This window comes from Poromitra crassiceps (genome assembly GCF_964638095.1).
Source record: "Poromitra crassiceps genome assembly, chromosome: 14".
Lineage (NCBI taxonomy): Eukaryota > Metazoa > Chordata > Actinopteri > Beryciformes > Melamphaidae > Poromitra > Poromitra crassiceps.
Window position 1 is genome coordinate 10,536,214 of NC_139633.1, and position 12,203 is coordinate 10,548,416.

The following is a 12,203-nucleotide window of genomic DNA, read 5'->3' on the forward strand; positions in this document are numbered from 1 at the left end:
AACACTGCATAATTCAACCGTCTACGACTTCTAAATCAATATTCACTGACATACATGTACTTTACCGACTCCTTCATCACATCGAGAATACCCTGAGTAAAATCAACTCGAATGCGCTGCGTTGTTCTGAATGCACTTGGGCAGCCTGTTCGAAAAGAGAAGGCTGCGTGATGTATAGATGTATAGCGCTGTGCTAATTAAGCTATGAATATCCATTGACTCTCAGAGGAGCCAGGGCCCTTGTGAAGCACTTTGAAGAAAACCTGTCAGTTATACATCGTTACCTTGCTGCAGTAAGGACACTCTCCAAAAATAATGTTAAAACTCTGCCTGCTGGAAGGGAGCACTCGCAGCCACTGGAAGAGACAGAGACAAGAAGCATCATTACGAAGCGTCACGTATCTGCTATGTCAGTGTCAAGTGACAATAAAGCTCGTTTGAATATACACTCATTACTGTACACTTGGAAGGATTTATTCAGCGTTATACAATACTCAGGCGCGTTTAAAGTGTGCCTGTCCTTGTATGCGTCGCTTGATGTATGTGGTCCTCTTGGCCACTTTTCATAGGCTTGGAAAAAAAGAGTCGTTGTGAATATAGAATATATAGACAAAGTCGTCCTCGCTCAAGCAGATGGGTAGAAGGCCAGTGGGGCCAAATGTATAAACCATCATGTGTACGCACGCGAAAGGTGTGCTGCACCACTTTCCACACACGTTTCTGAATTTATAGAAAATCCACGGGCCGTGAGAATGTGCGTACTGATACACATCTCTCACCATGCATACTGTAGTGTATGCCGTCTTCTGAGTCTGATTAGTGTGATGTGGCAACAAAAAAGAGGATAGTACCGGTAGTCGTAAGTGTGAATTTGGGTGTGATATTTTATTTAGAGCTTTCCTGTGTGTGCCGTACACAGATTTCTACACCTAAAAATACACCCCAGGAGCTTATGTGTGTTTTGTGAAGCGGCATCAGTCCACCTCAACGATCCCCCTCTTCGCCCGCATAGTGACAAGCAGACAGCCATGACTCTCATAATGTGCCAGTATTATAGTGCTCACACAATGGTCATGTGCTCAAACATTAATTTAAAAAAAAAGCATGTGACTGATTATTGATTAACCAAATAATTTATGGCTGATGTATTTGTCAACAATCAGCTTTGACGGATATGGGTTTGAGAAGGACAATATCACTATTTATCGAGTGAAGATGCGGATATTTGTGCTGATATGCAGCATCTTTAAATTACGCCGTTTACATGCCAAAAGATTACAAGTATTGAGTGTTTCTACCAAAGTTGTATTTTGTGGCAGAGTGGAAAGTCTAAAACATTTAATACACAGACCATCATGGGACACTAAAACTATCCACTGAGACCCAGGATGATGGTGAGAACAATGTTAACACACATTCTGTGCAGCATACTTGAAAACGTCATATTAGAGTCAATTCAGGTTTAGGGCTTCCCATAGACAGCCAGTGTAGCATTGATCAATTATATAATAAATGGATAATCAAACTGCATCATCATATCCATAATATCAGAGGCCAAAATTTAAAAAAAAATATATTAAAAGGCCATTGACACTTAAGCCTAACAACAGTTACCATAGTTCTGTTGTCTCATTGATTAAACTAAATTTTGCCTCTATGCAGGTTGTATGAAGTTTGGTAGAAGACGCCAAGATAATTAGTGTAAAAAAAAAGCTTTGTCACCTGCATTATAGACATACATGTATTTATGTATGTTTTTAACATCCCATTTGAAAGTACCTTTTCATCGATCTGCACTAGAATGAGTGGCCTGAAATCTTATTATGGTGCTGGTCTCACAGGTGCGTGTGTGTGTGTGTGTGTGTGTGTGTGTGTGTGTGTGTGTGTGTGTACCTCGTACAAACAGGCCTGGTGGAAGGGCTGGCTACAGTGGGGGTGGTTGCACACCTGGTCAGGGATGGCAGCCTCCAGGCGATAGGAGTAACAGATCCCACACTCCACACTGAAGCTCTGCACACAAGAGACGCGCACACGCACACACACACACACACACACACACACACAATTACAGCATTGAAGTAGGGCTGAACTTACCAGACTGTTCAATTATTTGCCTTTACCAACTTAGTCATTATATCCACATTACTGATGATTATTTATGAAAAATCTCATTGTGTAAATATTTTGTAAAAGTACCAATAGCCATCTCGACAATACTGTCACAATATCGGTATCAAGGTACAGTATTTGGTCAAAAATATATTTGATTTTGTCCATATCGCCCAGCCCTACATCTCACATATGGCTTTGACTTACAACTTAACATTTGTACTTAATTAGTAGAAAATACTGAGATATAAATTGTGTATCGCCATTTAGCCTAAAAATACAGGGATATGTTTTTTGGTCCGTATCAGCCAGTCCTAAATGGAAGTAGAAATATTCAGCATGTTTTTTTTACAGTAATAATAATAATAATACATATGACTTATATAGCGCTTTTCTGGTTACTCAAAGACGCTTTACATACAGTATAACATAAACGCACACAGATACAGAACAAATACAAATATAGGGGTTACAAAATGAAGGAGGATGGTGGAGGTAGAAGTCAGATATTGTAGGCTTTCCTGAAAAGGTGGGATTTGAGTTGGTTTTTAAAAGAAGTGTGTGTCAGAGTTTCGGACGTTAAGGTGGACGTTTTTGGTTAGGTTAGGTTAGGCCACCCAAATCATTTTTTTTTTTACTTCCCAGAACATGGCACTAATGGCGTTAGCATTGTCCATCCACATACTGTTTAACATTAGCATTTGAAATAACGCTATTGTAACAAACTATATCCAGGATGCACATTGCACATGCAACATTACTAATCTGATTAATATGACATATTTGGGTGATGTACCCCATCAATTTGCTGTAGTGGGCTGTTTTAAAGCTAGAGCAAAGTTTCTGGTGTCATCTGAATGGAAGAATTACTAAATTTGAATATGAAAAATATAAATGTTGGTATAATAAACTATGATTCCTTTTCATCAAATTAGTAGCTATAATTGGGAGTGATGGTGTTACAGTAGGCTACTGGTAGAAGTGCACGGTCACAATCTGGCCCTCTGGTAGCGAGGACATTTTTTTGTGGCCCTCTCTGTATCATCAAAGTTGCCCATCCCTGCTCTAGGGGTACAGATCATGTGTGTGTTACTCCCTGCTAGTTTGCTGGAGGATGCTGAAGATTGGGGCGGGGCTTGTGTAACCAGGTGCTCCGCCCACTCAAGTGATAAATAACCTTCTAGTTCAAACTTTAGTGCTGGTTGGTGACATCACCTTTTACTCCCGGCTCCCCCCACGCTTCCTCTCTCTCAGCCCACCTTCAGTCCAACCTGCTTCTCCTCTTCCTTCCCTCTCTCCAATCCCAGCATCACACACACACACACACACACACACACACACACACACACACACACACACACACACACACACACACACACACACAATCTCACATTCTCTCTCTGCTCTCGTTTGCATTTTTTTTGCCGTAATGAGAAGCTCCTGTTTTTCCGGAGCTATCCATTAAGAGAGTGGATGGCAGGTACAAAAAAAAAAAAATAATAAATAAAATCAACATCTGGTCAACTCAACTTTTTTTGCGCTCCTCTGAATGTTAATGAAGCCGAGGCATTAATCACCGCGGCGACAGCGGATAAACACGACGCCCTTTCAACCCATCCGCAGAGGAGGGAGGAGGGAAGAGGGAAGAGTAAAAAAAAAAGAAAAGATAAATGGTTTTGCGTGATTAAAGCGATCTTGATAGTGCCGAGAATTCTGCCACCTTTGTTATTCTAATGATCTTATCTGTAAACAACCCAATTAAAGGGGAATTTGTGTCCACCTCTTGAAAGAAAAAGCCTGTATATATAGAGAGAGAAATAGAAAAAAATACACACAAAAAAAACAGCAATAGACAGAAAAACAGGCGATGCAGTCCACCCCCTTATAACTTCAGGCTCAAACGGACACACAAACAGTAGCATACATGCATAGAGACACACACACACACACACACACACACACACACACACACACACACACACACACACACACACACGCGTTTATGATAGGAACGGGCATGTTTGAAATGGAAAAGGGGGCAACTGTGTGACATACAGATTTTTCGTGGGTGGCAGGTGACGGGAATTGGATCTCCAAAACATCCCGGAGGTTGTGCAAGACGCTGGAGTCCGGGTTCCTGCCAGCAGACCACAGACAGCTTCTTCACACACTAATTAAACACATGCAAATGAGCCTGCAAAGACACTGGGGGATGATTAGGACACTTCCACCACTGGTATAAAAAGAGAGAGAGAGAGAGAGAGAGAGAGAGAGAGAGAGAGAGAGAGAGAGAGAGAGAGAGAGAGAGAGAGAGAAGCTCGAGCATTTCTGCTATTTTAAACTAAACGGTGTTGGAGTGAGATTTTCCTGAGATGTGTCATGCGGGGAGGCGGAACAAATGTGAAAACCTGTGGTGAAATTCTCAGCCTCGCTTCAAAATGAGACATTATGTTCTTTCCCCCAATGTAATTATCAGATGGATATTGGGCCTCAGAGCCGTCTAACTGGTGTGCATGGCCTCAGAGAGGTCTAACTGGTGTACTAGGGCTGTCACTTTTTCCCAAAATAAAGTTCGAACGAACTTTAATTGCCCGAAATTCGTTCGAATATATTCGAAGTTTTTTGGTTAATTAAAAAAAAAAAAAAAAAATCAGTCCAGGCCACCGGGCATCAGCCCCGACGTGTTAGCTTGGACGCTCACAGTCACAACACTGCCTCACAAACTTGGCTGCATCCAACTCGAGACAACTTTTCAGACCCTGGAGACAATCTTTCTCAGAAGAGACTAACGCGACAAATCTGGAGACTTTTTCTGACATGGGATTAACATTACCAGCAAGCAGCAGTTGGTTAATTTTGGTTCATAAAAAAAAAAAAAAAAAAAAAAATCGAACAGTCAATTTACATATCGAACACGAACCCCTCCCCCACATTCGAAGTTGCATTCAAATTTCGAATGAAAAGTGACAGCCCTATGGTGTACATGGCCTCAGGGTGGTCTAACTGGTGTGCATGGCCTCAGAGAGGTCTAACTGGTGTGCATGGCCTCAGAGTGGTCTAACTGGTGTACTCAGAGAGGTCTAACTGGTGTGTATGGCCTCAGAGAGGTCTAACTGGTGTACATGGCCTCAGAGAGGTCTAACTGGTGTACATGGCCTCAGAGAGGTCTAACTGGTGTGCATGACCTCAGAGAGGTCTAACTGGTGTGCATGACCTCAGAGAGGTCTAACTGGTGTGCATGGCCTCAGAGCAGTCTAACTGGTGTGCATGACCTCAGAGAGGTCTAACTGGTGTGCATGGCCTCAGAGAGGTCTAACTGGTGTGCATGACCTCAGAGTGGTCTAACTGGTGTACATGGCCTCAGAGAGGTCTAACTGGTGTGCATGGCCTCAGAGAGGTCTAACTGGTGTGCATGACCTCAGAGTGGTCTAACTGGTGTACATGGCCTCAGAGAGGTCTAACTGGTGTGCATGACCTCAGAGAGGTCTAACTGGTGTACATGGCCTCAGAGAGGTCTAACTGGTGTACATGGCCTCAGAGTGGTCTAACTGGTGTACATGACCTCAGAGAGGTCTAACTGGTGTACATGGCCTCAGAGAGGTCTAACTGGTGTGCATGACCTCAGAGAGGTCTAACTGGTGTGCATGGCCTCAGAGAGGTCTAACTGGTGTGCATGACCTCAGAGAGGTCTAACTGGTGTGCATGGCCTCAGAGTGGTCTAACTGGTGTACATGGCCTCAGAGAGGTCTAACTGGTGTGCATGACCTCAGAGAGGTCTAACTGGTGTACATGGCCTCAGAGAGGTCTAACTGGTGTGCATGACCTCAGAGAGGTCTAACTGGTGTACATGGCCTCAGAGAGGTCTAACTGGTGTACATGGCCTCAGAGTGGTCTAACTGGTGTACATGACCTCAGAGAGGTCTAACTGGTGTACATGGCCCCAGAGAGGTCTAACTGGTGTGCATGACCTCAGAGAGGTCTAACTGGTGTGCATGGCCTCAGAGCAGTCTAACTGGTGTACATGGCCTCAGAGAGGTCTAACTGGTGTGCATGGCCTCAGAGAGGTCTAACTGGTGTACATGGCCTCAGAGCGGTCTACATGTAGACTCTCCCTCAGTGGGTTCCAAATTGAAATAAAAAGCTTGAAATGAAATGAGAATGACTCTCTGGTAAGCGTCGTCGTGACGGCGGAAAAGAAGCTAACGTGAAAGAGTGTTTTGGTCGATGAAGAAGGGAAGAATAGATCTCTTACTCCCACCAGTTAGATCTCGGACTCCCTTGCAGCCTTCAAAAGCAGCCTAAAGACCCACCTTTTTCACGCTGCGTTCGACTAGGGCCTGTTTTTAAATTCCTCTATTTAAGTGTTTTTATTTTATTTATTTTTTTATTGTTATTTTTATTCTGTGTACTTTCTCTTGTGAAGCACCTTGGGATGTCAGTTTTGATTTGAAAGTGTGCTATACAAATACAATTCATTATTATTTCTTACCACAAGTGCATGTTGCCGTTCAGCTTGTTCCTCAGCGGGGTCACCACTGCAGGAAAACCAAGAGAAATACTGCGTCATGCTTTGACTCTAAAGCAGAACCTCTTGATTCAGGGTCTGCAGCTTTCTAAGAGACACATCTAAGAGATTTAATGTTACCCGGGATTTACATTCAAGAGAAGAGAACACACACACACACACACACACACACACACACATCCTACGCTGTTTACTCGACTATGCAACAATTAACTGCTTACCGACATGTTGTGCCCGTGGAAACAATGGCACGACAATCTATTAGCTTATCTCGCCTGCCTAATGGCTTGGACCGGCGGGCGCGGTCTCGCTCACTGGGCTCCTCCTCTTCCTCATGTGCGCCATGACTGTCATCCGCTGACACACACGCTCCGCACCGCACGGGGAAACGTGAATAAGTGTTGCGCCAAATTCGCCGGGCCAGGGGAATGCATTAGGCTATAAATAGTACATTTTAATCTTGTCGGTTATTTTGGTTCATGAGCGTCGGTTGTCGGTCAGCGGGGGGGGGGGAATAATTTTCCTCATCCCTACTATTTCCAGGATGTACAGTAAATGCACGGTTACCACATGCCCCTAGGTGGCTCTGTTCCAGGCCGTTACGCGGGGGCGTTCTAACTCTGTACTGCATCAGTTTCACACATTTCTGGTCTGGGTGACGAGCACAACACAAGCTCAAAATAAGGTCCAGGTTGTAAAAAAAAAGAAAGAAAAAAGAAAAGAAAAAGAATTTGCCTTTAAATCCATCGCCCACATAACCCTCAAACGCCATCTCTTATTTGACAACAGCCCAGGTTCACAACAGACACTGTCAGATATGAACCATCATTACTTTGTCTGTTCCACAGGGGAGCTCTGTCTCCGCGCAGCGCTCATCACTTTCGTCTGTTTGTTATTCCTACATGCAAAAAGCAATATTTCTGCGCGACCCCTCATATTTGAGGGTCGCCGCCTGCCTGCCGTCTTGGCGGCTGAAGTGTGTGTGTGTGTGTTTAATATCTTTGGAGTTGCATTGCTAGGCAACTGGCGAGGAGGAGTTGCGTGACCTTGGGTTTACAGAAACAATCGGCGACAATTGACGGGGACTTAAATAGAGAGTGGCAAAACCTCGCCCAGCCGGCGCCGGTGTTGGCGTGGCGAGAATGAAAACGGGCCATTCTGGAGACAAGTCCTCTGACACGCGGACGGGCCACAGTCAGCACAACTAGCCGGGTAGTGCTGCTGGTTTCAATGCTGAAATTACAATGCTTTTCCTTTTCCTGTTTTAGTTGCATCTGATGATCTGGTGTGAATAAAGCCCCAAACGCACTGAAAGCAGCTGGCGCTCATGTTTTGAAGTCCACCTGTTGTTTTAAACGGCCAAACACGCAGTAGAAGCTTTATTACTACCCGTCAAACTGCCTTTGACGGGTAGTCTAAAAGGCAATATAAAATCTAATGCTATGGCTACACTATAGCAAGACTGAAGTGTCTGAACAAAGTGAGAATGTTCTTCTAAACACGCTAAACACGCTAGTAGAATATAGCCTATATTCCCTGGATGTCTTGATGAGGTTGGTGAAAGTTTGGTCACACTGGATGGCTTCATCTTCTCCCGCAGTACTGCCTTTTTTTTCTCCCCTCTGACTGCACGACGGGTAGGACGATTCCAACAGTCTCTGACTGACAGCAGCTCAAAACTACGAGATATAGCCACTTTTTATTCATCAGTCATTGAAATGTGTATCCACAAACATATCTTATAAGTACGAGCCAGAAGCCAAGTAAACCCAGGATCATAGAAAATGTATGTGGGTTGCTGTAAAGCATACAGACTTGTGCCTGCCTACATATAAATAGCGACCTTTCCCCCCAAATACTGCTGGTTCTGTGCGGTTGGTATTTGGATCTGATGCCTGCAGTGCACTTGGGGCTTAAGGATGGTCGCAGCAGTGTTTGTACCATAGTGATTGGATCGATCCTTGCTGGCAGAACCATCAGTGGAGAATGGCAGGATACAGTGACTAAAGCGATGTAAGTACTATAAAGAGGTTCAGGACACATCTGTTCCCATTACACCCTAAGGTACAAGACATGCTCACAAGACTTCATGTAAAGACGATGAATGTGTTTTCTAATCACAATCTCATTTAGAATGCGCCTGCACTGCCTCCAAAAGCATTGTGAGGTGTCTCCGTCTGTCTCTACCTACCATGCTCGGCTCCCAGCAGGCAGCACTCCGGCAGCATCTTAGGGTGTCTGGGATCCACCTCCACCTTGATGGATACGTTGCTCCCTACACACACACACACACGCACGCACACGGAAACACACAAACGCACACACACACACACACACACACAAACGCACACACACACAGGGTGTATTGTTTTCAAAGTAGCGCCACATCTTTTATGTTGAAGCGAAGGGGGAGGAACAGAAATGTGCTGTGCTTTGCCTCTGTGTAAGCAGAACAGAGATTTAGAAAGCTGAGAAAAGTTCAACTTTTTAGAGGAGACCACATGATGTTGACTGCTGAACCAACCTATCACAACAAAGAGGAGGTAGGGTTTCACACTATGCAGGCAACTGACAGCCACCAGAGTGAAAATAGAGAAAGTTTCTGCTAAGTGCCTGAGACTTGTACCTAAGTACTGTCAGCTGTCAGCTGATACTAAGGCCATGTTCAGACTAGGAGACCAAATCTGATTTGTGAACTAATTTACAACAGCCACAGTGGCAAATCTCACGTGGTCACTGGGCCCCAGCGTCTTACGTCGGCACGCTTCCGGCGACGGAGGGTCTGAATCGCAAATCAGCATTTCCGAGTTTTTCCCGTAGGAATTCCTACGGTAACATCTGATCGGCTGGGCGGTTACGGAAGTCCCGGCTCTCTGCGTGTAATTTGGCGCATCGTTCAAAATGTGACGCCGCACGAGTTGCGTCACGCTGCGTGTGATTGGCCAATTCATATGTCTGTCACACATTTTGTTTAAGAGTTGTGCACCAGATGTCGATATCCATCTAAGGCTGGCTACTGCCAGGCTAGCTGATACTTAAGCCAGGGGGAAAAGCAAGAGAAGATTTTTGAGCCTGAAAAGTGATCCAGGAGGAAATGTGTACAATGTATTGAATTAAATATGACAGTATATTAATGTATTACTGCTCTATGGCTGAAATCAGGCATGGTGCCTGAGAACTTGAAGCCTTGTTAACCTTGCGTGGCAGCTCGATTCACATGAGATCAAGACTTATGAGATCACGGTCACATGACAAATCCATCAAATCATCGGTTTGAATGCCAACCACCAGTGGTTCCCACCAATCAGCTTCCAGAGGCAGCTACGGGCGGGCTTTGGTGTTAACGCCAGCGAGAGTGAGCCTGTGATAGACGTGATAGACAGATGGTCCATCCAATCACCTGCCAGGTGTATTTTGAAAGAGCCTGCTCTTAGAAACGATTTCCTGAGAGACTCGTTCCCAGATGGTCATGTGAAAACAAACCACCTGGCAGCGTCAGGTTGACTGATACTGACAACTACTGTAGTCATTATGGAAACAAAGTGTCATGTGACCAATGCCCAGGATGCCCTACTGGGTGAACTCTGAGATGTGCCTGCGTGTGTTACGCAGCAGTACTGAGATGTGCCTGCGTGTGTTACGCAGCAGTACTGAGATGTGCCTGCATGTGTTACGCAGCAGTACTGAGATGTGCCTGCGTGTGTTACACAGCAGTACTGAGATGTGCCTACGTGTGTTACACAGCAGTACTGAGATGTGCCTGCGTGTGTTACGCAGCAGTACTGAGATGTGCCTGCGTGTGTTACACAGCAGTACTGAGATGTGCCTGCGTGTGTTACGCAGCAGTACTGAGATGTGCCTGCGTGTGTTACGCAGCAGTACTGAGATGTGCCTGCGTGTGTTACACAGCAGTACTGAGATGTGCCTACGTGTGTTACACAGCAGTACTGAGATGTGCCTGCGTGTGTTACGCAGCAGTACTGAGATGTGCCTGCGTGTGTTACACAGCAGTACTGAGATGTGCCTGCGTGTGTTACGCAGCAGTACTGAGATGTGCCTGCGTGTGTTACACAGCAGTACTGAGATGTGCCTGCGTGTGTTACGTAGCAGTACTGAGATGTGCCTGCGTGTGTTACGCAGCAGTACTGAGATGTGCCTACGTGTGTTACGCAGCAGTACCAAGATGTGCCTGCGTGTGTTACGCAGCAGTACCGATGGCGATCCGCCTCATGGTGTCGGCCCGGCTGGGTTTTTCCGGCTCCAGGATCCAGGTCTTGCTGTCGATCTCGTCCAGGACCGCCCAGAAGTCGGCCAGGGACTCCAGAAGCAGCAGGAACTGGCCGTGGAGCTGCTCCAGAGTACTCTACAAACCAGAACAAAGCACAATGGTCAACTTTTTTTTTAACCATGACAAGTAGAAATTCCAGCCTCCTCCATATACTCATTTTCAGATTTATTCTCCTACACGACATACATATACTGAAATATAAATGTATGTATTGCTAGTTTATGAACATGCTCAACTGAGGCCATGTCCACACGGAGACGAGTTTAGGTGTATCCGCTAAAGTTTTTTCTCGTATAGACGTTTCGTCCAGACGGAACCAGCGTTCTGGGAGTATACGTTCTGGGAGTATACGCTAATTTTTGAAACCGGGTGCCAGAGTGAATAAATCTGAAGACGCCACCCTTGCATTTCCGTGTTTACAACCCATACGCATCTTTCCTGAACCGATGACGCCATAGCCCCACCTCTCTCCGCCAGCAACAATAACAATCATGGCGGCTTACAGTGCACTAGCGTTCGTGCTACAGCAGCTACTGAGCCTGTTAGGGCTCTTGCAGCAAAATGTAATGCTCCTCTATTACCACCGTCAGCAACAAGTGGACACGGAGAACAGCGTGTAGCCTACAACATCCTCAGGGCTCCACCGCTGACTCTTCCCATCCACCCCTCCCCTCCCTTCATCGGATATTTCCCAGAAGGCTTAGCGGCGGCTAAGTTTTTACAATAACACAAACAAAATCAGGCTAAACGTGTTAGATAGAAATAATATTTATTTTTAATACAACATGCAATTCTGGAATATTTTAATATTGGACAAAATGAAATTAAATGAAATGTAAACCCTGAGTGTAATGGACATACTCGGGATGCTCTATATATATCCCTCGCAAATACAACGTGAATAGGCAAGTGAGACCACTTACCGGCCTGGCATATATACTACAGCGGTTTCAGTGGTATGCAGTGGTTTCATGTGGATACACACATTTCTTGAAACGATTCCGTGTTTATGGAAAACCTTTCTTAAACGGAAAAAAAAAAGATCGCTTCCGTCTCCGTATGGACATGGCCTAAGAAAGTAAGAAAAGAACTACAGAATTTGATCGCAAAATAAAGAGTTAATAAGAGTGATCTTTAGTTTCCTGTCTTCTGGCTAGAGCTATAAGCAGTCATTTAATAGTTGAGAGTTCAGGTTCTAAGTATGTGGGCGGTCATGGAAAGAAAACAAAGATAACAATGGCTAAATTGGTTTTGTTCGCCACAAGTCAAACTTCTTTTATT

The 12,203-nt window shown here is 44.9% G+C and overlaps 1 protein-coding gene across 1 annotated transcript in view; it reads right to left on the reverse strand.

The window, feature by feature from the left end:
* Nucleotides 1–12,203, reverse strand: part of fancl (FA complementation group L) — a 36,129-nt gene that overhangs the window by 586 nt on the left and 23,340 nt on the right. The window contains exons 8-13 of the mRNA XM_083650317.1: nucleotides 10,847–10,997; nucleotides 8,826–8,909; nucleotides 6,599–6,644; nucleotides 4,165–4,246; nucleotides 1,894–2,010; nucleotides 285–356 (exon numbers count right to left, since the gene is read on the reverse strand). Coding sequence (XP_083506443.1) covers nucleotides 285–356; nucleotides 1,894–2,010; nucleotides 4,165–4,246; nucleotides 6,599–6,644; nucleotides 8,826–8,909; nucleotides 10,847–10,997 — 552 coding nt within the window. The remainder of the gene's footprint in view (nucleotides 1–284; nucleotides 357–1,893; nucleotides 2,011–4,164; nucleotides 4,247–6,598; nucleotides 6,645–8,825; nucleotides 8,910–10,846; nucleotides 10,998–12,203) is intronic.